The 22,992-nt window shown below is 41.3% G+C and overlaps 1 protein-coding gene across 1 annotated transcript in view; it reads right to left on the bottom strand.

Moving 5' to 3' along the window:
• Window positions 1-1,222: 1,222 nt before the first annotated feature.
• plekhh2 (pleckstrin homology domain containing, family H (with MyTH4 domain) member 2) overlaps window positions 1,223-22,992 on the bottom strand; it is a 75,698-nt gene continuing 53,928 nt past the window's right edge. The window contains exons 22-30 of the mRNA XM_061963115.2: window positions 21,160-21,337; window positions 20,470-20,628; window positions 20,231-20,328; window positions 17,783-17,924; window positions 17,548-17,684; window positions 17,305-17,434; window positions 14,909-14,995; window positions 14,485-14,634; window positions 1,223-3,374 (exon numbers count right to left, since the gene is read on the bottom strand). Coding sequence (XP_061819099.2) covers window positions 3,189-3,374; window positions 14,485-14,634; window positions 14,909-14,995; window positions 17,305-17,434; window positions 17,548-17,684; window positions 17,783-17,924; window positions 20,231-20,328; window positions 20,470-20,628; window positions 21,160-21,337 — 1,267 coding nt within the window. The 3' untranslated portion in view covers window positions 1,223-3,188. The remainder of the gene's footprint in view (window positions 3,375-14,484; window positions 14,635-14,908; window positions 14,996-17,304; window positions 17,435-17,547; window positions 17,685-17,782; window positions 17,925-20,230; window positions 20,329-20,469; window positions 20,629-21,159; window positions 21,338-22,992) is intronic.

The following is a 22,992-nucleotide window of genomic DNA, read 5'->3' as shown; positions in this document are numbered from 1 at the left end:
TATATCTGTATCATGAATCAAATTAAGTGGACCCCGACTTAAACAAGTTGAAAAACTTATTCGGGTGTTACCATTTAGTGGTCAATTGTACGGAATATGTAATTCACTGTGCAACCTACTAATAATAGTCTCAATCAATCAATCAATCAATTGTGTGAATTTCTCATGCATTACTTTGATCAGCACACATTAAGAAGTGGCAGCTGTACTGTACGTCACACAAGCAAAATAGCTGAGGTTATTTTTCTGAGTGAGACTAGCCTGCTGGAGGACAACACAGGCGTGTTCTGCTTTTCTGTTCGGCATTACGTTGAACCTGACAGTCAGGTTTTTGCCTTGCTTGCAGATGAACACTTGCTGTATTAATGCAATGCTGGAACTCTGCAGGTGAAAAGCCAAAGTATTGGAAGGGGCAAAGCACAGAGCCTATCGACACAAGAGACAAGAGAGAAAGCCTGTGAATGTGTGGCACAACAAATATGGAGGCATGTTTTTGAGTTGCGCTGAGAAAATCCAAGCCACAACTAAGACAACTTGAACCCAGGGTTGTTTATTAGCTCAAATGTCACCATTTACTGTATGTCTGAGCCAATGCATTAAGTCACACATTTACAAAAATTTTTACATATGGTACAGCCAATTCAATAATTGTATTAAAGGTACTGGCTTTGCAAAAATGTATCAACAAGCACATTTAAAACATATCTAAAATAACTAAATTGAAGTATATTTTACAAACTAAATATGAGAATTAAAAGTGACAATTGTGTTTGTGATGACTTATTTGTTTGTCGCATTATATGTAGAGCTATGACTTTCTAATTTGCACCATATAGTCACACAATAGGCAAACAGGAGAGTATCATCACTCTTTGTATTTACCTGGAACAGTTGAATTCCCTTTTGCCTCACCCAGTTTTTTTCTGCTTCCCCCTTAGCCCTTCCTTTTTTTTTCTTCACCATAGTAACCTGAACAAAAGCATGTGTCAAACGAGTTCAGGCAGGCCAGGTATTGTATGTCCTCCCCCCGCCTTGTGTGAGAGCATAGTGGAATGAGGGAGTGTCGCTAGCAGTGGGAATGACGTGTTGATACCACCAAAACGTCATTCATGTTCACCCAAATGGGGCATCGGGCCCTTTTGCGTGCTGGACCAAACGTTTTAAATGCAAAATGTTCTGCATGAAACGCAAGGTTGTCATTTTAAACACTGTGAAAGCAAGCTGTTTTTTAATGTTTATTCACTGTCAAACAATCTAAATAAAAATGCCTTCTGACAAGCTTCTGAGACACAAGTATCAACCAAGTACGTCTACAAGAAATTACTTGTATCCCAGTTTCTGTGGCTACACACATGTCTCCTTCACTTTTCTTCCACCATCCTGTTCACTTTACAAACGGTCACATCCACAGCCAATCTGCTGCTCTAGGTGGTACTTTCACTTCTGGCTATTCAGTAACTACACAGCACATTACCGTCCAAGTTCATTCCTTTCTTCGAACCCAACCAGGTCACTAAATTTACAGCTTAGGTTTTCGTAAAAACAATGGCAAAAACTGGCAGCTCAATTGCCAGCATTTAACAATAAAACTAACAGCAGTGCCATTATTGTAATTGTATGCACGTTCAAAATAAACTAATACTATTACTACCACTGTAAAAAACAGCGGTCATAGATTTTAACATTAAAAAACTGTCAGGTAGCTGCCAGAAGTCTACCGTAAAAAATAATAGTTGTACCGCTTTTCAATTGACAGAAAGTGGAAAAATATGATGTACCATATTGTAATTGTATGAAATAAACTAATACTACCACTACCATTACAGTTACTACTGTGAAAACAACGGCCATAGATTTTAACATAAAAAAAATTCAGGTAGTCGCCACAAGTTTGCCGTAAAAATAACAGTTGTACCATTTTTCAATTCATGGTAATGAACTGTAAAAACGACTAGATTTTACAGTAAAAAAAAACAACAACCGGTAGTCGTGAGCATTTTCCTGTAAAAATAAAAGCGGTACCATTTTTTAAATTTAAAGTAATGCACTGTAAAAACAGCTAATTATACATTTAAAAAAAAAACTTGCAGGTAGTCGCTATAATTGTACCGTAAAAATTACAGTAGGACTGTTTTTGAATTTACAGTAATTTGATGTGAAAAAAAAACAGTTAATTTTATGGTAAAATTCTGTTTTTTTATCTTAAAATCTAATTTCTTTTCACAATGTACAGTGGGCGTCAAGGACAAACAGGCAAAAATGTTCAAACGCGCCAAACACTGAAATGATCCAAAGGGTCTGCGGTCTATATACAGTATGTACAAATTAAAATGTAAACAAAATAAGTGGCTTGCATCTAGGTGTGCACTATAGTTGGTGAATAACAGTACCTTTTCCCTTCCACCAAAATGGAGTTCTGATGCCCATGGTAGAAATGCAGCGTTTCTCTATCTGTCATTTAGGGAAGGAGGGCGCTGTGTGTGTGTTTTTGGTACATATGCATTTGTATTTAATCAAGCTTATGTGATCGTAGCCTTTTCCTGTTGCTTTTGTGTTTTTGGTCTTGGAACATGTCTGTCTTAGGAGTGTTTGGACATTGCTGCACATTTGCCCCCGTATCAAAGACATGTTGGTATGATGCAGCCATTCTACAACTTCTTGTGAAATAAATACTTCTGTGAGAATCATGTGCATTATTATCTTTAAAAAGACAAGATTGGTGATGTATTATATGGATCAAACTAGATTAAGCAGATATAGCTACATGTTGTGGCCCGCTGCAGTCTTGCATTTTTTGCAACTCGACAAATAGATGCAAAACATTAAAATAGCATTAATGTATTCTTTTCAGCTATTTGTTAATGCAAGGGTTTTCCTAAACAGCATCTGTAACCCAAAACGCAGCAGACAGCAGAGATGAATGAAATGGAAAACACGAGCTTGGTCAATCAGTAAACAGAGTTGTGTTGACTTTTCTGCACACTTGCCAGCCACACTCATAAGGAAGACAAAAATGCTCCAGAGCCGGTTTCACCTTTGTACCTATAAAACTCATAAATCTCTCTTTCGAGCGGTTAAAATGTAAGGCAATCAACTCCCAGACATCGTGTGAGTGGGACACGCTGGAGTGCCACCTGCAGTGAGCGCAGAGACGTGACCTGTTCTAGAAAAGCTCAGCTCAATGGTGGTCACAACAAGGTGGGGGTTTTCCTGGGATGTTCCGGCGCTGGCGGAGACTTGCTCCTCAGCTCTTTGCTCTTCAGGCTGACATGCTGGGCCAGCATCAGAGCGGGAGCAGAGAGGTGATGTGCTGCGGCCTTCTGCTGATGAGCACTATTGATGTAGCTGGAGATGAGGAGGGTCATCTCTCTGATCTGTTCATGAAACAAAACCGTGACAAGTCAGAATACCCCTACTTAAAATTCAATTTTTATTCACATTAAAAGTACAACATGTAAAATGCTAACAGTTATTTTCACCAGCTGGTACAACAACAAGCAGAAATAGTGGCCTTTCTACCTTCAACGACATAGCATCTCTGCTCACAGTCTGGATAAGTGAATTAGAACATCTGCGTGTTCTCCACATGCATTATTTATTTTTATTTATTTATTTATTTATTCGCACAATATAAACAGTACAAAAGGTAACATCGTAAAAAAACATGCAGACAAGAAATTAGTAATGAGAAATACGCAATAAGAAATAAGTGCAGGTGAGAAAAGAAACCCAAAAAGGCTTATGCAAGGTACTCACCTAATGCAGTAAATTAAATTAACAAACATAGTATATAGAAACAATAAGATAACAAGTAGTCTACCTTGTGTGGATTGAGTCTAGCTGAGTGTGAGGGTGTGTGTACGTGTATGTGTGTATGCGTGTGAGGAGGTAATAGGGCTACAATATAAGGTAGGAACAGATGGAGAATGTTGATTCATCAGGCTGGCCCTTAATCTATGTTTAAAGTTAGTGAGTGAAGATGAGGAGTTTGCAATACATAGGTGACTATTCCAGAGTAAAGGACCTCTGTGTTTGATGGAAAACTGGCTAAGAGTGATACGGCCAAAGATAGGACAGAGATTATCAGTTTGTCTAGTATTATGATAATGAACTTGCGAATTGGTTTTTAAAATAATCTTTGAAAGGTGTAGCAAGCCTATTAGGGAGGTAAGTACATTTATAGACAAGAGAAGAGGACTGAACTGTGTTGATGTAATAGATAGTACATTTAGATTCCTAAAGGGGGAGCAGATGGAGTCAAATAGTTAGAGGGGGTAGCTATTCTTACAAATGTATTTTGCATAATGAATATCCATCCATCCATTTTCTACCGTTTGTGTGAGTGTGAAGTTGTCTGTCTATCTGTGTTGGCCCTGTGATGAGGTGGCGACTTGTCCAGGGTGTACCCTGCCTTCCGCTCGAATACAACTGACATAGGCATAATTAATAATTTGGGTTCATTTGATGGGTATGTACTAGCCCAGACAATATTGCAATATATAAGATATGGATACATTAAACTGTAATAAAGAGTTAAGAGGCATTCCTGATGATACCAAGAGATCTTGACACTTTATTGGTTACTGAACCTATGTGTTCTGTCCATGACCATTTTTCGTCCACTAGGATACCTAGAAATTTGGTAGATGAAACTTGACTAATTTCGATTCCTCCAATAGTATCCGGTTTCTCCAACATTCCAAAAACATTCAGATCAGGCTAAATCAACACCCTTAATTGTCTGAATAATAGCGAGAAGGGTTGTTTGTCTATATGGTAACCACTCCAGCGTGTACCCAGCCTCTTATCCAGCTCAGTCGTGACAAGGACACATTATAAATTGATTCCACAACAAAAAAGTATTTTAGGTGCCAAGAGTTAGATTTTCTGGGGGCCTGGGATTTCTTTCTAATTTACACAGGGTCAAAATTATACATCTATACATGTGACCTTTTCTACAATTTTCTAAAATTATGGAAACATTCTTTAACAACAGATTAGACAAAATTCATAAATAAAAGTGAAACACTTGCCAGTACATATACAGAGCTAACATCTCAACATCAATGGCATTAATCAAAATAATGGAATAGATTACAAATGCAATAGATGGTAAACAGTGTGAAGCTGCAGTGTTTATTGATTTAACAAAAGCATTTAACACAATCAATCTCTTAATTAACAATTTAGAACTGTATGGCATCAGAGGGTTGATCTTGGACTGGGGAAGAAGCTACTCAACCAATAGGAAGCAATATGAAAAGCTAGGTGAAGATACAGTACGTCTACAGCGCTAAATATATCTTGCAGTGTACCCCAGGGATCAATAGTGGGAAAAAAATTGTTTAATCTCTATATAAACAACATTTGTAAAGTCACAAAGGACTTAAAAGTTAGTTTTAATTGCAGACGACATGACTGTGTTTTGTTTATAAAAAAAAACACACAGAAGCTAATGCAAAAAATAACAGAATAAATTAACAAATTAACGAGATGGTTTGACAAAAATGACTATCTCTGAACATCAGCAAAATTAAAATAATGCTATTCGGCAACAGTAGGAGAGAGAGACAAAGTTGACATTGAAAGGGAAAATAACTAACATTTTTGGGTGTAACAATGGACGATAAAATGCATTAGAAATCTCATATAAAAATATACAACATATGGTGGGAAGAAATACTTAAATGATTAAAGCAAAATACTGTATATTCTCTACTGGTTGCTAGGTGTAACCATATCTGAGTTATTTTGTAAAAATTTGGGGAAATAAGTACACAAGTATGCTTTGTTCACTAACCGTTTTACAAAAGAGGTTGGTTCGAATAATACATAACGTTGGATATAGAGAAGACCCAAACCCTTTATTTGAATCAAAAATATTGAGATTTAATGATTTGGTGCATTTGCAAACGGCTAAAATTATTTACAAAGCAAACTTTGACCTGCTACCCAACAAAAGGAGAAATATAACCTTAGGAAAAAGTGTAACATTTGTATGCACGTACAACACTTAAAACCTTTATTATATCAGTGTTGTGTTTACTGAGAGGAGGTGACGGCTCAGACACCAGGGGGCAGTATATACAATAATTTATTATATATAATAAATATATATAATAATAAACAATACAACTAAACTATAGAAATAGAGTGTGTGACTAAAATACAAGAGTGTGTGTGTTGTAAGACTATGTGTGTAGATATCTGAAGTGTGTTACCAAGTGTTGATGAGAAAAAGGGCAGACAAGTCCAAAGAGGGCAAGGCAAAAGGGGTCCAAGATCAGCGAGGGGTCCGTGGGGCAGAGAGAGACGTCAGAGTCCAGGGGCGAGTGAGGAGTCGGGAAACGAAGAAGGCAGTCCAAAAACACCAGGGAAACAACGGGAGATCTCGAGGAGGGAAGACTCGGGAAGGCAGGTACACCATGAGAAAACTAAGTTCCCGCCATGATCCTTGGGTCCACTGGTCCTTTATTGATCTCGCCCTGATCAGTCGCAGGTGTGCAGATTGCCAGCGAGTGATTGCAGCTGGTGGCTGCAGCAGGGCGGAGACGCGCGCGGCGCGTTCCTGGATGTGCGCACCCGTGGGCGTGTCCCGAGGTGCGCACAGACGGAGCCTCCAAGTGTTCCCGCAGAGGAGGGAGAATCAGACTGCGCGTGCGCCGTAACAGTATCCCCCCCCTATGGACAGATTCCAGATGTCCAACATACTCACGAAACAAGGGAGGGTGGAGGGGAGAACTGGTGGTGGGTCGCCGGCCCCAGTGTCCCCGAATCCACCGAGGACGAGTCTGATGGCGGCGGCGAGAAGAACGCCGCTGAAGCCGGCGAGGCGGGCGACCAAGGGACGGCCACCATCTTGGCCGTCGGGAAGGCGGACGTGATTGGCGCCATGGTGCGTCTCGCCGGAAACGAGGATATGACGTCGGCGGCGGCGTGGAGGAAGACGTCATCGGCGAGGCAGGCGTGGAGGAAGACGTCATCGGCGAGGCAGGCGTGGAGGAAGACGTCATCGGCGGCGTGGAAGCGGCAGACGTCATCGGCGGCGTGGAAGCGGCAGACGTCATCGGCGGCGTGGAAGCGGCAGACGTCATCGGCGGCGTGGAAGCGGCAGACGTCATCGGCGGCGTGGAAGCGGCAGACGTCATCGGCGGCGTGGAAGCGGCAGACGTCATCGGCGCCGTGGAAGCGGCAGACGTCATCGGCGCCGAGGAGGGCAGCTGAGGAGTTGGCCGAGGTGCCGAAGTCGGCGGAGCAGGCCGAGGTGCCGGAGTCGGCGGAGCAGGCCGAGGTGCCGGAGTCGGCGGAGCAGGCCGAGGTGCCGGAGTCGGCGGAGCAGGCCGAGGTGCCGGAGTCGGCGGAGCAGGCCGAGGTGCCGGAGTCGGGGCCAGCCTGGGAGCTGGTGGAGACGTGGGGGCCAGCCTGGGAGCTGGTGGAGACGTGGGGGCCAGCCTGGGAGCTGGTGGAGACGTGGGGGCCAGCCTGGGAGCTGGTGGAGACGTGGGGGCCAGCCTGGGAGCTGGTGCTAGCTCAGAGGCTAGCCTGGGGACTGGTGCTAGCTCGGAGACTAGCCGAGGGGTTGGTGCTAGCTCGGAGGCTAGCCGAGGGGCTGGTGCTAGCTCGGACGCTAGCCGAGGGGCTGGTGCTAGCTCGGACGCTAGCCGAGGGACTGGTGCTAGCTCGGACGCTAGCCGAGGGACTGGTGCTAGCTCGGACGCTAGCCGAGGGACTGGTGCTAGCTCGGACGCTAGCCGAGGGACTGGTGCTAGCTCGGGCGCTAGCCGAGGGGCTGGTGCTAGCTCGGACGCTAGCCGAGGGGCTGGTGCTAGCTCGGACGCTAGCCGAGGGGCTGGTGCTAGCTCGGACGCTAGCCGAGGGGCTGGTGCTAGCTGGGACGCTAGCCGAGGGGCTGGTGCTAGCTCGGGCGCTAGCCGAGGGACTGGTGCTAGCTCGGGCGCTAGCCGAGGGACTGGTGCTAGCTCGGGCGCTAGCCGAGGGACTGGTGCTAGCTCGGGCGCTAGCCGAGGGACTGGTGCTAGCTCGGACGCTAGCCGAGGGACTGGTGCTAGCTCGGACGCTAGCCGAGGGACAGGTGCTAGCTCGGACGCTAGCCGAGGGACAGGTGCTAACTCGGACGCTAGCCGAGGGACAGGTGCTAACTCGGACGCTAGCCGAGGGACAGGTGCTAGCTCGGACGCTAGCCGAGGGACAGGTGCTAGCTCGGAGGCTAGCCAGGGGGCTGGTGGCTGCGGCTGGGAAAAGCGGAAGACAGATGGTATTTGTCTGGCAGGGGGTAGCCTGGCTGGGTGCAACTGCGCCACCACACCAGCACAGCCACCAGTACTTTCCCCCCCTCTGAAAGCGGATGCCAGACGCTTCCTGCTGACTGAGTCTCTAAGGGTGGGAGGAGGGTGTCCAGGCGACGAGAAAATTCCTCCTTGCTTATCTCACTACTGAACATGCCTTTCCAAGACTGCTCGGCAGGACAAGACAAATCCTCTGGTTTGAAGCGAAAAAAAGAAAAAGACATGGTGAATGGGGCAAGAGGCAGAGAAAAAAAAAAAATTCACAGGGGGCGGAACTAAAGTCACTGGGGGCGGGGCTAAGGAACTGTGCCGTCAGGTCCTTTAATAATTTTGGCGGGAACATACTGTTATGTTTACTGAGAGGAGGTGACGGCTCAGACACCAGGGGGCAGTATATACAATAATTTATTATATATAATAAATATATATAATAATAAACAATACAACTAAACTATAGAAATAGAGTGTGTGACTAAAATACAAGAGTGTGTGTGTTGTAAGACTATGTGTGTAGATATCTGAAGTGTGTTACCAAGTGTTGATGAGAAAAAGGGCAGACAAGTCCAAAGAGGGCAAGGCAAAAGGGGTCCAAGATCAGCGAGGGGTCCGTGGGGCAGAGAGAGACGTCAGAGTCCAGGGGCGAGTGAGGAGTCGGGAAACGAAGAAGGCAGTCCAAAAACACCGGGGAAACAACGGGAGATCTCGAGGAGGGAAGACTCGGGAAGGCAGGTACACCATGAGAAAACTAAGTTCCCGCCATGATCCTTGGGTCCACTGGTCCTTTATTGATCTCGCCCTGATCAGTCGCAGGTGTGCAGATTGCCAGCGAGTGATTGCAGCTGGTGGCTGCAGCAGGGCGGAGACGCGCGCGGCGCGTTCCTGGATGTGCGCACCCGTGGGCGTGTCCCGAGGTGCGCACAGACGGAGCCTCCAAGTGTTCCCGCAGAGGAGGGAGAATCAGACTGCGCGTGCGCCGTAACAATCAGTATGTGGAATAAATTATGGACTGGATTAAGCAAATAAATTAAAAAAAAAAAGTACTAATATGATCCACTTTAAGAAACTGTTCAAACTCAAAAGGTTTACAAAGTACAAAAAAGAATCCTTGAAAAATTAGATAAATGTATTAATCTCATTATGTGAATCATAACTTACTCTGTTTATTCATGAGAATGTATTTTTATTATTTATTTATGTATTTAATATTTATTTACTTACTGACTCAGTAATGATGTATCTATTTATTTATTTACTCATTCATTTACTGTTGTGTTACAGATTGAGTACAAACTAAATGTGTTAAAAATTGCAATGAAATGAAAAGGGGTAGGATTAAAAAAGCTCTCCTTCTTCATACTCCTTTTCGGACATGTTGTAATGCGAAACTAGAGATATGTGATGTATCACATTGTAATTGGATGCATGTTCAAAATAAATTAACACCATAACCACAACCCAAAATCTGGGAAACCCTGTTCCATACTTTTGTACTGCAACTGATTTCCCAACAAAAGAGTCCTAAAAAGTGTGACAGTTTGGTATTTTTAAAACATTAATGCCCAATTGTTTCATTTGTGCAGAATTGAAAATCAATACAATAGAAACAACTACAATAATTTTATGCAATAATATAATTATATAATATAATTATATTGGTAATGCAGTATCCCCTTTGGCCTGCTTCCCCGCCATGAAAAAATAGAAACTAGGAAATTGTTGTTTATGTTGCACACGGACATCTTGACAAACCTTACCACTCAGTGGCCGAGTGGTTAGAGTGTCCGCCCTGAGATCGGTAGGTTGTGAGTTCAAACCCCGGCCGGCCGAGTCATACCAAAGACTATAAAAATGGGACCCATTACCTCCCTGCTTGACACTCAGCATCAAGGGTTGGAATTGGGGGTTAAATCACAAAATATGATTCCCGGGCACGGCCACCGCTGCTGCCCACTGCTCCCCTCACCTCCCAGGGGGTGATCAAGAGGATGGGTCAAATGCAGAGGACAAATTTCACCACACCTAGTGTGTGTGACAATCATTGGTACTTTAACTTTAGATGTCAGAGTTGACAGCAAGGCCAATGCTCAGTCATCAAATTTTGTAGAGTCACAAAAAGAACAAACAGACATGTCAGCCAGACCATTCGGCAGTTTCTACACATTTTCATGGATAAATGTCCTCAAGTTGGCTCCTGCTCTGATGTGGCGCAAACTGAAGGTGCTGCGGCAGGGCTGCCTTGCCAAGTGCAGGACATGCTTTTATTGGTTTGTTTTTCTGATTTGGTGGGTGTCACCGTTCACATTTATGTTCTCAGTTTCGGTGGATGGAGGGAAGATTGTGGGGTGGCTTGGCGCAGATGCTAAAAAGTAAAGTACAGTACCAATGATTGTCACACACACACGAGGTGTGGCAAAATTATTCTCTGCATTTGACCCATCACCCTTGATCACCCCCTGGGAGGTGAGGGGAGCAGTGAGCAGCAGCGGTGGCCGCGCCCGGGAATAATTTTTGGTGATTTAACCCCCAATTCCAACCCTTGATGCTGAGTGCCAAGAAGGGAGGTAATGGGTCCCATTGTTATAGTCTTTGGTATGACTCGGCCGGGGTTTGAACTCACAACCTACTGATCTCAGGGCGGACACTCCACACCACACCAATAGGCCACTGAGTAGGTTAAAACAGCAGTTTCCGCAACTTGAGGGTTCCAGGTTCGATTCCAGCTTCCGTTGTGTCCTTGGTCAAGACACTTGACCCTTGCTCCTGATGGGTCGTGGTTAGTGCCTTGCATGGCAGCTTCTGCCATCAGTGTGTGTGTGTTAATGTGTAAATGTGATGTATAATGTAAAGCGCTTTGGGTATCATTCCGGGTATAGTAAAGCACTATATAAATACAGACCATTTACCATTGTGTCTATGTTTGGCTGTGGACAGTGGACAATTACTACCAGTGGTGGGGGATGCTCATAGCTCAAATTACTCTTACAACTTAAAGAGGAACTGTAAGCCCAGAGAGTGAGGTCGGTGCAATTTGGTCACGTTGCAAATCTGTAACTTTTGAGCCAAGCTATGCGAATTATTGAAATGCCCAAATCAGCTAGAAACGTCCCCGGCCAGCGTGACCAAACGGACAACTGTGCATTGAGTAAGTCACTATACTATATTTCATAATACATACAACTACAGTACACACACTTTCAAGCTAGCTGTATACAAACAAACAGTGATGGGCAGTAACAAGCTACATGTAACTAAGCTATGTAGTTTAACTACATTTTCAAGTAGCTTGGCAGTAGCTTAGCTACTTTTTTAACGAGTAGTTTTTCCTGTAGCTAAGCTACTTTTAGAACCATGTAGCAAGGTAGCTTGCATCAAAGCTACAAGCTACAAAGAGAAAAAAAGGACTGCGAATAAAGGGCAAAAAAAAATACGGACAAAATACAATGACCTGGATGAATGATAACATCTATACTAACGGAGAAAATCCATGATGATTGGTTGCTGTTTGTATGATGAGTCACAATTGGCTATAGTTAGGGTGAAACATTGCGGACTGGCCAATCATAGGCAAGTTAAAGCGGGTCATCGAAACTAGGAAGCAAAATCATAACAGACACACACTCATGTCACATGGTAACGAAGGAGTCGGAGACAGAGGGTCGCTTCAAGCTGAGCACTCAACAAAAAAAGCAACATACTTGAAAAGGGCAAAAGCATTCTCTCCCGCAGATTAACTGTTCCTTTAGTGATGAAGTTGACGTCACAATAATGCATGTCCTTAGCCATAATTACACAAATGTATTCGTTTAGAGAAAACAATGCCCACACCCTTAGTTTTTAGTTGTTTACTTTGTAAAACAAAATCATAACTGCTCTTTTCATTTAAAACGTGGAACACAAATTTAAGAACACAAATTAAGGTGAGTTGAGTTCATGAAAAGTTTTACTGCACATAACCATTACCAACTGTTACCAGAAAACAAGTCATTGGGTTTTTTATCAAGCTATAGATAGATGCTGTTTTTTTTTTTACTGTAGACAGAGAAAATATTACATTATAGCAATAGTTCTCAACCTTTTTTCAGTGATGTACCCCCTGTGAACATTTTTTTAATTCAAGTACCCTCTAATCAGAGCAAAGCATTTTTGGTTGAAAAAAAGAGATACAGAAGTAAAATACAGCACTATGTCATCAGTTTCTGATTTATTAAATTGTATAACAGTGCAAAATATTGCTCATTTGTAGTGGTCTTTCTTGAACTATTTGGAAAAAAAGATATAAAAATAACTAAAAACTTGTTGAAAAATAAACAAGTGATTTAATTATAAATAAAGATTTCTACACATAGAAGTAATCATCAACTTAAAGTGCCCTCTTTGGGGATTGTAATAGAGATCCACCTGGATTCATGAACTTAATTTTAAACATTTCTTCACAAAAAAAGGAAATCTTTAACATCAATATTTATGGAACATGTCCACAAAAAATCTAGCTGTCAACACTGAATATTGCATTGTTGCATTTCTTTTCACAGTTCTTTTTGACAGACATTTTAGTGAGAAACCTGAGCTTGTGCTTCACTGAGTTTATGAACTTACATTCATATTTTGTTGAAGTATTATTCAATAAATATATTTATAAAGGATTTTTGAATTGTTGCTATTTTTAGAATATTTAAAAAAAATCTCACGTACCTCTTGGCATACCTTCAAGTACCCCCAGGGGTACACGTACCCCCATTTGAGAACCACTGCATTATAGGGATGGGCCAATGAACAGGCAAACTAAATAAATACATACAGTGGGGTGCAAGGGACCCCTAGAGGTAGATGTAGGATGTCCCCAGCTAAATGACAGATAGTTAGTAGGTGGGTCCATTACTACACTATCAGTTACATTAACATTGATATTATACATGTGGGCCCATAGATATACATGCTGTTAAATGTAGCTTTGATGTAGCAAGCTACTTTTGCCGTGTAGCTCGTAGTGCAGCTTGCTACAATTCTCCAGGGATAGCTTCCCCTGTAACTTAGCTACATTTAATTGAGAGTAACTTATACCTGAGCTTACTACATTTTCCAAGTAGCTTGCCCATCACTTCAAACAAAAGATGAAATGTGGGCTAATACTTTACAGATACTGTAATATGATTGTTCATGTTTTTCAGTCGGTACAGATTGGTGTATAATCGCATTGTGTAGTGCATTATAAACTCACGCGTTTCGTGTTGATGTAGAAGCTAGCTTATCTCTTGCCATAGCGAGCTTTTACGGCTAAAACCGAAGCACGCCAATGCGTTAGTACGCTAGAAAAAGAGTTCCTCCGTGTTCGCTTTTACAATAACAATGTCACTACAGTTTGGTTATTATACGGGCTATGAAGTGTAAATGAAGTATTGTTGGCGGTTTTTGGATGCATTATTAAAGTGATTTAGAGTCATACCAAAGACTATAAAAATGGGACCCATTACGTCCCTGCTTGGCACTCAGCATCAAGGGTTGGAATTGGTGGTTAAATCACCAAAAATGATTCCCGGGCACGGCCACCGCTGCTGCTCACTGCACCCCTCACCTCCCAGCGGGTGATCAAGGGTGATGGGTCAAATGCAGAGAATAATTTCGCCACACCTAGTGTGTGTGTGACAATCATTGGTACTTTAACTTTAACTTTAACTTGAACTTTAAGGTGGGGTACACCCTGGACAAGTCGCCACCTCATCGCAGGACCAAATGCAGAGAATAATTTCGCCACATCTAGTGTGTGTGACAATCATTGGTACTTTAACTTTAACTTAAATGATTGCTCCCATTAGCTGCACTGCTCCCCTCACTTACCAGGGGGTGAACAAGGGGATGGGACAAATGCAGATGACAAATTTCACCACACCTAGTGTGTGTGACAATCATTTGTACTTTAACTTTAACTTTGCTTGCCACCTAGAACAAGACGATTTTTTAATGTTAGAAAGCGAAAAAAACTAAAACCTTTTGTCTTCTTGTCTCTCATAATTATTGTGAACGATAGGCAAAATTCCCCAAAAAAAGAGCAGTTCCCCTTTAAAGCATAAAAAAGCAAAGAAACAGTTTGTACCTCGTAAAGTTGAGGTACCACTGTATTTGAAGAGACAAACCCAGGATTTGGCAAAAAAAATCAGAAAACAAAATGTGATCTACTAACCTTGGACATGTCCATGGCAAACGTATGTTTCTCTGAAGGTTTGTCTTTGATGGTGTTGTTACAGTTGTTCTGTGCCACAACCAGCATGAAGTCCTGTTTGCAGCCTCCAAATGTCATCACACTTTTGTAGGCGTAAGTCACCAGTAGTTTCTGAACAAACACATTGAATTTTGAAATGAACATGATACTGATGCTGCTCAACTACAGTAAATTTACAAGGAATCTGGAAAGTTTGAATTTAATTATTTATTTATGAATGGCAAGTGTATGTTCCTGTTTTAATTCATGAAAATAAAAAAATTAACTTGAGTAACACAAATGTCAAAAAATGCCTAACTCAGCTTTAATTACGTAATTAATTCATTAATATAGCAAATTAGTCAAGGGAATTAATCTGCTTTTGGTTGATTGTAAAAAAGCTCACAATAGAGTTGTGCTCCAAAATGCTGACACCATCTTCATTAACTGCCAGCCAAACATGTGCTGCTGTCTCTGGAGAAGCAGTGATGGACTGAAAACACAAAACAAAATAACACATTAATTTTTATGTGGCAGATTTTCATATCATGAGATTGGTGTGTCTTAAAATTTTTTTAATCTTCTATTCTTTTTATGACCCATCTGGACCCCTGGATGCAAAGATGGCAGGCAAGTGCAGAAGAAGAAGCCATTTTATTAGGGAAATGTAGGTAAAACAAAGAACAAAGATATGCAGTAGGGGTGTGCACAAATGTGTTTGAAGGACAAAGCAAATGATCCAGCACTGTCCAAGTATCCTGACTGGCCGTGTCGTGATTGCCAATTAAGGACCCGTGAGAAAGCCAGCCCTCAGACCACAGGACAGCAAAGAGAAGCAAACAAGAAGTAGAACAAAAAAAAAAGACAGGCAATATTACAAAATTCTATAAACTAATAATAAGTGACTTGTCCAGGGTGTACCCCGCCTTCCGCCCGATTGTAGCTGAGATAGGCTCCAGCGCCCCCCGCAACCCCAAAGGGAATAAGCGGTAGAAAATGGATGGATGGATAATAATAAGTGTCATGTGAGATCATGGCACTTAATGAGATTTTCACAAGATCTTGAGTGTCTCATGTCAGAACTTCAGTGAGTCCACATATGGCAATTTTCTTGTTGTCCATAGATAATAGGAAATCGCTGATCAGGACAATTTGTTGTTTTCCCTTGAAAATAATTACGAACAGTGGTTTCATGAAGAAAACACAAGTCGACAGCAGATTATCAAATATTCATCCAAGTACCGTATTTTACGGACTATAAGGCGCACCTAAAATCTTTCAAATTTCTGAAAAATCGACAGTGTGCCTTAAAACCAAGTGCACCTTGTGTATGAATTATTTCTGGTTGTGCGGACCTCAAACCGATTTTATATGGTACATGGTGTAATGATAAGTGTGGCTAGTAGATGGCAGTCACGCGTGGACTGCAGGTTGAATGAAGCCTTTTCAATAAATGACCAAAACTTTGATTTTTCATTGAGAATGTAGAACATTACACACGGCGCTCAAAAATCTGTCAGAATGTTTTAGTACGAATTTGGTGAGCTACGTAGCTGCACCGCTTAATGCACTGTCGGAGCATTACCGCCATCGTAGTCAGTTGTGCTTCAACACATGGGTATTATTATGGTGTGTGCACAGGGACCCCAAAATGGCACCTATTAGGAGATATGTTATCTGGCATTTTGTTTCGACCTGTTATGCAAAACCATCTGTTGTGTATTTGGGATCTGCATAAGTCCTGAAAATGTGTGCGTGTCCGCCATTGTAGCTCACGCCATAGTCAATAAGCTCCTTCATTTTCTCTATCCTCTTGTCGTGGGGCATTCATCCTCTGCTGTTGCCATTTCCGATACAAAGTAGCTTACAGTTCAACTTTAATCTGTCAGTAGACTCGCTATTAAAGCACAAACAACTACAACAAAAGATGACGGGCAGAAGATGCTGTTGAAGTGGAGCCACATTAATATGACCTAAACGGCGCATCCTGAAAAGACAGTCAGCAAACTGCTTGACATTACATCACGGTCTGTAAAACATAATCTATGCGAAATGCTGACCAAAGAGCCACCAATACAATCATAATACAATGGTACATGCAAGGAAGTGTTTGTAATGTAGAAAAAAATTATGATATGACCCCTTTAATACACCTTATGTTTGAAAATAGACCTGAATAGACCCATTCATCGGCAGTTGTCCTATAGTCTGAAAAATATGGTAAGTTCCCCTTGATCTTCAGTAGGTGAATTTCCGTGAAGTACAGACACTATTTATTTTATGATTTTTAAGAATATCATATGCATTTAGGTACTTTATAAGCACCCTACACAGCTTTCACATGAATTTAGAAACACTACCTATGCTCTTAAACCTACATAATTTTGAAATTAAAACAAATGGGTACTTGAATCTTAATGTACTCAAAGGTACTTTCAAATTTGTGATGCACTGAAACTGAAAGTTAACCACTAAGTGTCGAGGAAATTCCATACATCCAATTCTTCTTTATTGTTTGCTGATAACTGTCTCTACGATGCACTCAGTCCCCTGTCAACTAATCGCAACAGAGTAGGAGTGATTCGGCGAAGGAGGCTTTGAGCCGAGTATGTTGGCCAAGAGGAGAAGAATACACATTAACCCTGGAAACAACCATGAAATTTATGGAGTATTACTATAGTATCATATACTGAAGTGCCTCACTGAGACCCCATATTTTTAAAATAGGGCTCCTTTAAATACAAAGTTGTTTTTACTAAGATACACACTTTTTTCAGTGTTTCATATTTCAGGCACACTTACCTCTGCTTCAAAAAGTTTGGCTCCAAAGAAAGGCCACTTCTTAGCAACAGTCAGATAAATCCTGACACACTCAGATAAAGTTCTACCCCTGAGCGAGGCCCAGCGAGCAGAGAGACGCTGGAGCAGTTGTCTGAAAGCAAAACAATTCCTCATTCATATATTTTAAGGTTAGTTGTAATAAAAAAAGAAAATATATGACCTAACTATCCATAAATCTAATCTAATAAGAGTGTATTCTGGTACCTAAGATGGTCCTCTGATGTAATCCGGCGGTAGTGTTTAGGGTAGAACCTATCCAGAACCTGTTTCAAGGTCTGGTTGGATTTAGTTTGAACGGGTCCGGGAGGCAAGAAGGGGCGTTCAAAATCCCCAAACTCCACCTGAAAAATGAAAAGGTAAATAAAAACAGTTCATTGAAATACACAAATACGAATTAAAAAGTAAGTCATAGCTTAGAACCATGAAATAACTTTCAGACCTGGGCGAGTAATGCAGCCATTTCCAGAGCCAGTTCCTTGTTGACAGGGAAGTGTCCTGCTACGATGGCCTCATTGGTCTGATAGGCCAGCAACAACCTTTCCCTCTCTGACTCTCCCCTCACCTGGCTAGAGAAGTACAACCTGGAATAGTGAAAACATTACAGTTTTTGAAAGGATTGAAATCCTGGTTTTGATGGGTTTACTACATTATCATGTGGATGGAAGTATTGGGACCATTACGCACCATGAAGCGAAAAGGGAAAGAAAATATGAATTTGGTTGTACAGTTCACTAGACTGTAGTTATGCTGCTGTTGTCAGTGACAACACTGCAACACCCTTTTTCAATGAAATTACCTCTCAAATTTCATGTCAACAAAAGCGGTTGACCATATACAGTACGTCGACCTTGACTTAAACGGGCACTTTTTCTTAATTCGAACAACCATCCGACAGAGAACCAATAACAGACATGTTGTCGATACAAGCGGGGCAGACTTAGGTGGGCTTCATTGTACTATGTTATTTGTTACAGCACTACAGTAAGTGTTACAATATTTAACGCGGGTCCAACCAAAGGGTTTAAATTTGACCAGAAGACCTCTGTGGAAGTGTGGCAGCTTGAGAAAAATTTGACAATTTTTTTTTCAAATTAGGCAAATTTAATAGATATTTTGTTTCTAGAGTGTAGGAGTAAACAGTGGAGGCCATAACCGCTTGATACAGTGTGAGGAGATCGTTGGTGTAATTTATTGTATAAAGCAGTATTGTAAATGGTTCTTACCATGTACATTAAAGGGGTCCTATGGGCTGCTGGTTAGCGCCTTGCATGGCAGCTCCCGCCATCAGTGTGTGAATGTGTGTGTGAATGGGTGAATGTGGAAATACTGTCAAAGCGCTTTGAGTACCTTGAAGGTAGAAAAGCGCTATACAAGTATAACCCATTTATTTATTTATTATTTATTATAATTGTTTTTCTACATTTAAAATACTTCCATGTGGTCTACATAACATGTAATTGTGCTTCTTGGGTCAACATTTTGCATTGATTATGTTTTACAGACCGCTTTCAAGCTGTTTTCTGACCGTTTCTTTAGAACGCGCCGTTTTTTGGGCGGGTCTTATTTAAGTGCCCCTACTTCGGCTTCTCCACGCCCACTTTGTTGTAGTTTTTAGTGCTTACATATGTGTCCAGTAACAGATATATGTTTGAACTATAAGCTACTTTATATTAGAAATGGCAACAGCGGAAAATGCGTGTGCATGTACTAGCTAGTCTTCCCCACAATAAGAGGATACCGTATTTTCCACACTATAAGGCGCACCTTCAATGAATGGCCTATTTTAAAACTTTGTTCATATATAAGGCGCACCGCATTATAAGGCGCATAAAATAGACGCTACAGTAGAGGCTGGGGTACGTTATGCATCCATTAGACGGAGCTGCGCTAAAGGGAATGTCAACAAAACAAATACTGATTGTACTGACACTTCTACTTGCTGCTCTCTGTTCAACAACTCACTGTTCGAGTTTGTCCTCCAACTGTAGCCATCTCGCTTTGTTCCCTCGGAAACTCTGTTTAGTCTTCTTTACTTGGCGCAGGTCATCATGTTGCTTCCTCCACTTCCGCACCGTTGATTCGTTAATGTTAAATTCTCTCGCTGCTGCTCTATTCCAGTGTTCTACTGCGTGACTGATCGCCTTGAGTTTAAACTCTGCGTCGTAAGCGTGTCTCTTAATAGGAGCCATTTTTGGGTCTTTACATAAAGTTTAGGTCTCGCAACTACGGGACTTCATTTTCCCCCGTAGAAGAAGAAGTTCTTCTTCTACGGTAATCAGCCGCCGACTTCATTTTCCCCCGTAGAAGAAGAAGTTCTTCTTCTACGGTAATCAGCCGCCGACTTCATTTTCCCCCGTAGAAGAAGAAGCGCTTCTTCTTCTACGGTAAGCAGCCGTAGAAGGGGGAAAATGAAGTCGGCGTAGTTACCGTAGTTGCGAGACCTATTGTGGCTCAATATTGGTCCATATATAAGGCGCACCGGATTATAAGGCGCACTGTCAGCTTTTGAGGAAATTGGAGGTTTTTAGGTGCGCCTTATAGTGCGGAAAATACGGTAGATATAAAAGGGAGCCTTTTGACTACAGCGCGGACCACAATGGCAGACGCGCGTTAGGCGCTCTCGGTATATTTCTACAATATTTGGATTTGTAGCAAATTCCAAACAGCTCGTTTGGCGGAAATGGGAAGGAAGGCAAATTTATTTTTAGAAAACAAGATTCAAAATCTATAGTTTCATTTCAAATTTTCAGGACTTATGCAGATTCCAAATTCACAACAGCAGGTACCAATAGGTAAGAAAAGTTGGTTTTACATAATAGCTCCCTTTAAACAATAATATAAAGCATAATTGACACAATTTTCAAAACAACATCCCATCTTTCTCCACCTGTTCTTGTAGGTAAGGCGGACTGTTCTGGTATTTTCTGACTTGCCAGAGTGCTGCTCTTTAGAAGCTTGCTCCCATTTGGAAATAATATCACAAATCTGCAGGAGAAATGAAGCCCACAGGAAACATACGCATGAAGAACATCCCGTAAATCAATAAAGGCACAGTGACTTCTTACACATACTTTTCTAATTCTGATGCAAAACATATAAACAAGCAGTTAATGATTAGAAACAAACCTTGATGCTTCCCTGATGGAGGCAATGTTCTAGCTCTCGACCAGTAGGGTCATCAGTGTACAAGCTGAAGCCAGACAGCCCTGTTTTTCTCATGCCGGTGTCCTGGTTGAGACGACACTGGAACTCATCCACTGTGGTCGATGCATCAAAGCCCACCACCTATGAAATATCATTTTAGCAGATAAACAAACAAAAAACATATTTTTAGTATTTCCACGCTATCTAGACGTTCTGCGTTGCTAAAAAAGTAAAGGTGTCATTTTAACTCTCTTTCTGTGAACTGAAAAGAAAGTAAGCTTCCTGCTCTGCTGGGAATGATTGATATAGTGATTGTAATTGCATATATTGAAACATTACCAGTCGAATAATTGAACTATACACGTTTCATGTTCTCTTTTAAAAGAACTTCAGCTATTATTGACTGTTACAACATGACACCTGCAATGTATTTTTAACAGTTGCACCAACTTGAGAAAAAACAAAGGGCACCCACCAAAATAAAGCCTAAATCAGTGCATACTAGTGTACACAGGTGCTCTGCCTATTTAAACAGACTGAATTTGACTTGAGGGAGTTTGCATGAGTTCTACATTAAAGTCTTCACTCCATATGTCTGCAAAACATCTTGTCTGTTTTCATTAATAGCAACTAACTAACGTCAATATTACCTGCTGTGTTTATGGATATTACCTGATACGTGTTATTGAGGAAGTGAACAGGCACACTAAAGGGCAGGGAGTGGTGGTAGGGATTTCTGAGGAGAATAGACAGGATCTCCATACGGGACGCTCTGGCTTGTCTCTCGCTTTTCTGCTGGGTGCGCTCCATTGAACGCTGGCAGTAGATGGCATATTTACCCACCTCAGTCCTGTGAACAGAATTGGAAGCATTAAAGAAATTGGAGTGCACATGATCTAACACGATTCAATACAATCTGATCACGACTCAAATGTTTAGTGGAAGTAAAACAATGAAAGTGTCAAATAGGGATGTCCCGATCAACATATTTGACCTCCAATCCCGATCCGATTTTTTGGCTTCGGATCCGACCCGATCCGATTTTGAGGCCCTATCCAATACTTTCACAACAGATTATAGTACTGAAAAGTAACTCAATTAAAGTAAACACAATAACACATTTTAATAAATATTATTTTATTCAATTTATAATGTGCTCGTATTGTTATAAGATGAGGTATTACATTTGTGGTATTGAATGTGACATACACTTGTTTTGACAAAACAAAGTGGCTAGTGCATAATAATTAAACAAAAGCAAAAGCTACTACTGGCTCCCATTTAAATCGTTTGGGTTTTGCCCTCAAAGTTTCCTGTATCAAGGGACTTACTCCCTGACTTTCTAAACGATAACAAAAATGACCAGAAAATTATTTGGTAAAAACAAGATGAACAAACATACCTATCGAATTGTTTATAAAGATATTGTACCATATATAGTATATATATAGATATTATCGACATCTGGATAAATCAACCCTACTTCACATTGAAGCTTAAAAGGGAACTGCACTTTTTGGGAATTTTGCCCATTGTTCACAATCATAATGAAATACATGAAGACGGATGGACTTTATAAAATACATTCTAAATAATAAATACATTTTATTAAAAGTCCACTTACAATGGAGCCTATGGAAGCCGCTCCATTCCGCCTATAAAGCCCTTAAAAACATCCGAACACCTCCATTAAGGTTTTATATACATGATATAAGTATATACAGTATGTAAATAGAAAAGGCATCTATAATAACACTTAATATTTACGTATTTTGACTATTTTAAGCATACGCGGCACCTTAATTTCAAAAACGCATCACATTGTTTGCTTTTTTTAACAACATCACTGAATACTGCTCACAGGGCCAACAAACATAATAAAACATCACTTACTGTACAAGGTCCACTTAAATTAGGAAGCAGACTGCTAGGATGTTCATATATTCCCGTTTAGGGGAAGAATGACTCATAACCCTTGTGAAGAAAAGGAAGGTGGAGCCAAGCATATTTTCGTGTCATTCCCGCCATTTCCGTGTTTAAATTGGCTGTCAAAGTGTACCAAGTTTTTGGAATACATGCTCAGCCTTCTTCTATCCAGGTGAGAGGAATTATTTATGATCTACAATACATTTCCAGGGAGCAGGGAAGCAAAGAAACAGCAGACCACTTTATGATGTAAACATTACACACAAGCTTATGATCACAGCACCGCTATAAATAGTTTGTTTGTGTTAGCGCTTATAATAACAATATCACAAATACTTGGTTAATATTCAAGTCACAAAATGTAATTTGATTATTGTTGGCACTTTTTGGTTGTTTTTTTTATTGGATTTCATGGCCGGAATAGAAGACCTCGCCTTTCCTCCGCTATAAGCAGACATTTTTAAACGTTTCTTTACAAGTTAGAATGCATAAAAAAAAAATCCATCCGTCGTCATAGCTTTCATAATGGTTGTGAACGATGAGAAAAATTTCCAAAAAAGTGTAGTTCCCCTTTAAGCA

The sequence above is a fragment of the Nerophis lumbriciformis genome, linkage group LG02 (assembly GCF_033978685.3).
Source record: "Nerophis lumbriciformis linkage group LG02, RoL_Nlum_v2.1, whole genome shotgun sequence".
Lineage (NCBI taxonomy): Eukaryota > Metazoa > Chordata > Actinopteri > Syngnathiformes > Syngnathidae > Nerophis > Nerophis lumbriciformis.
This window is presented reverse-complemented; position numbering and strand designations above follow the sequence as displayed.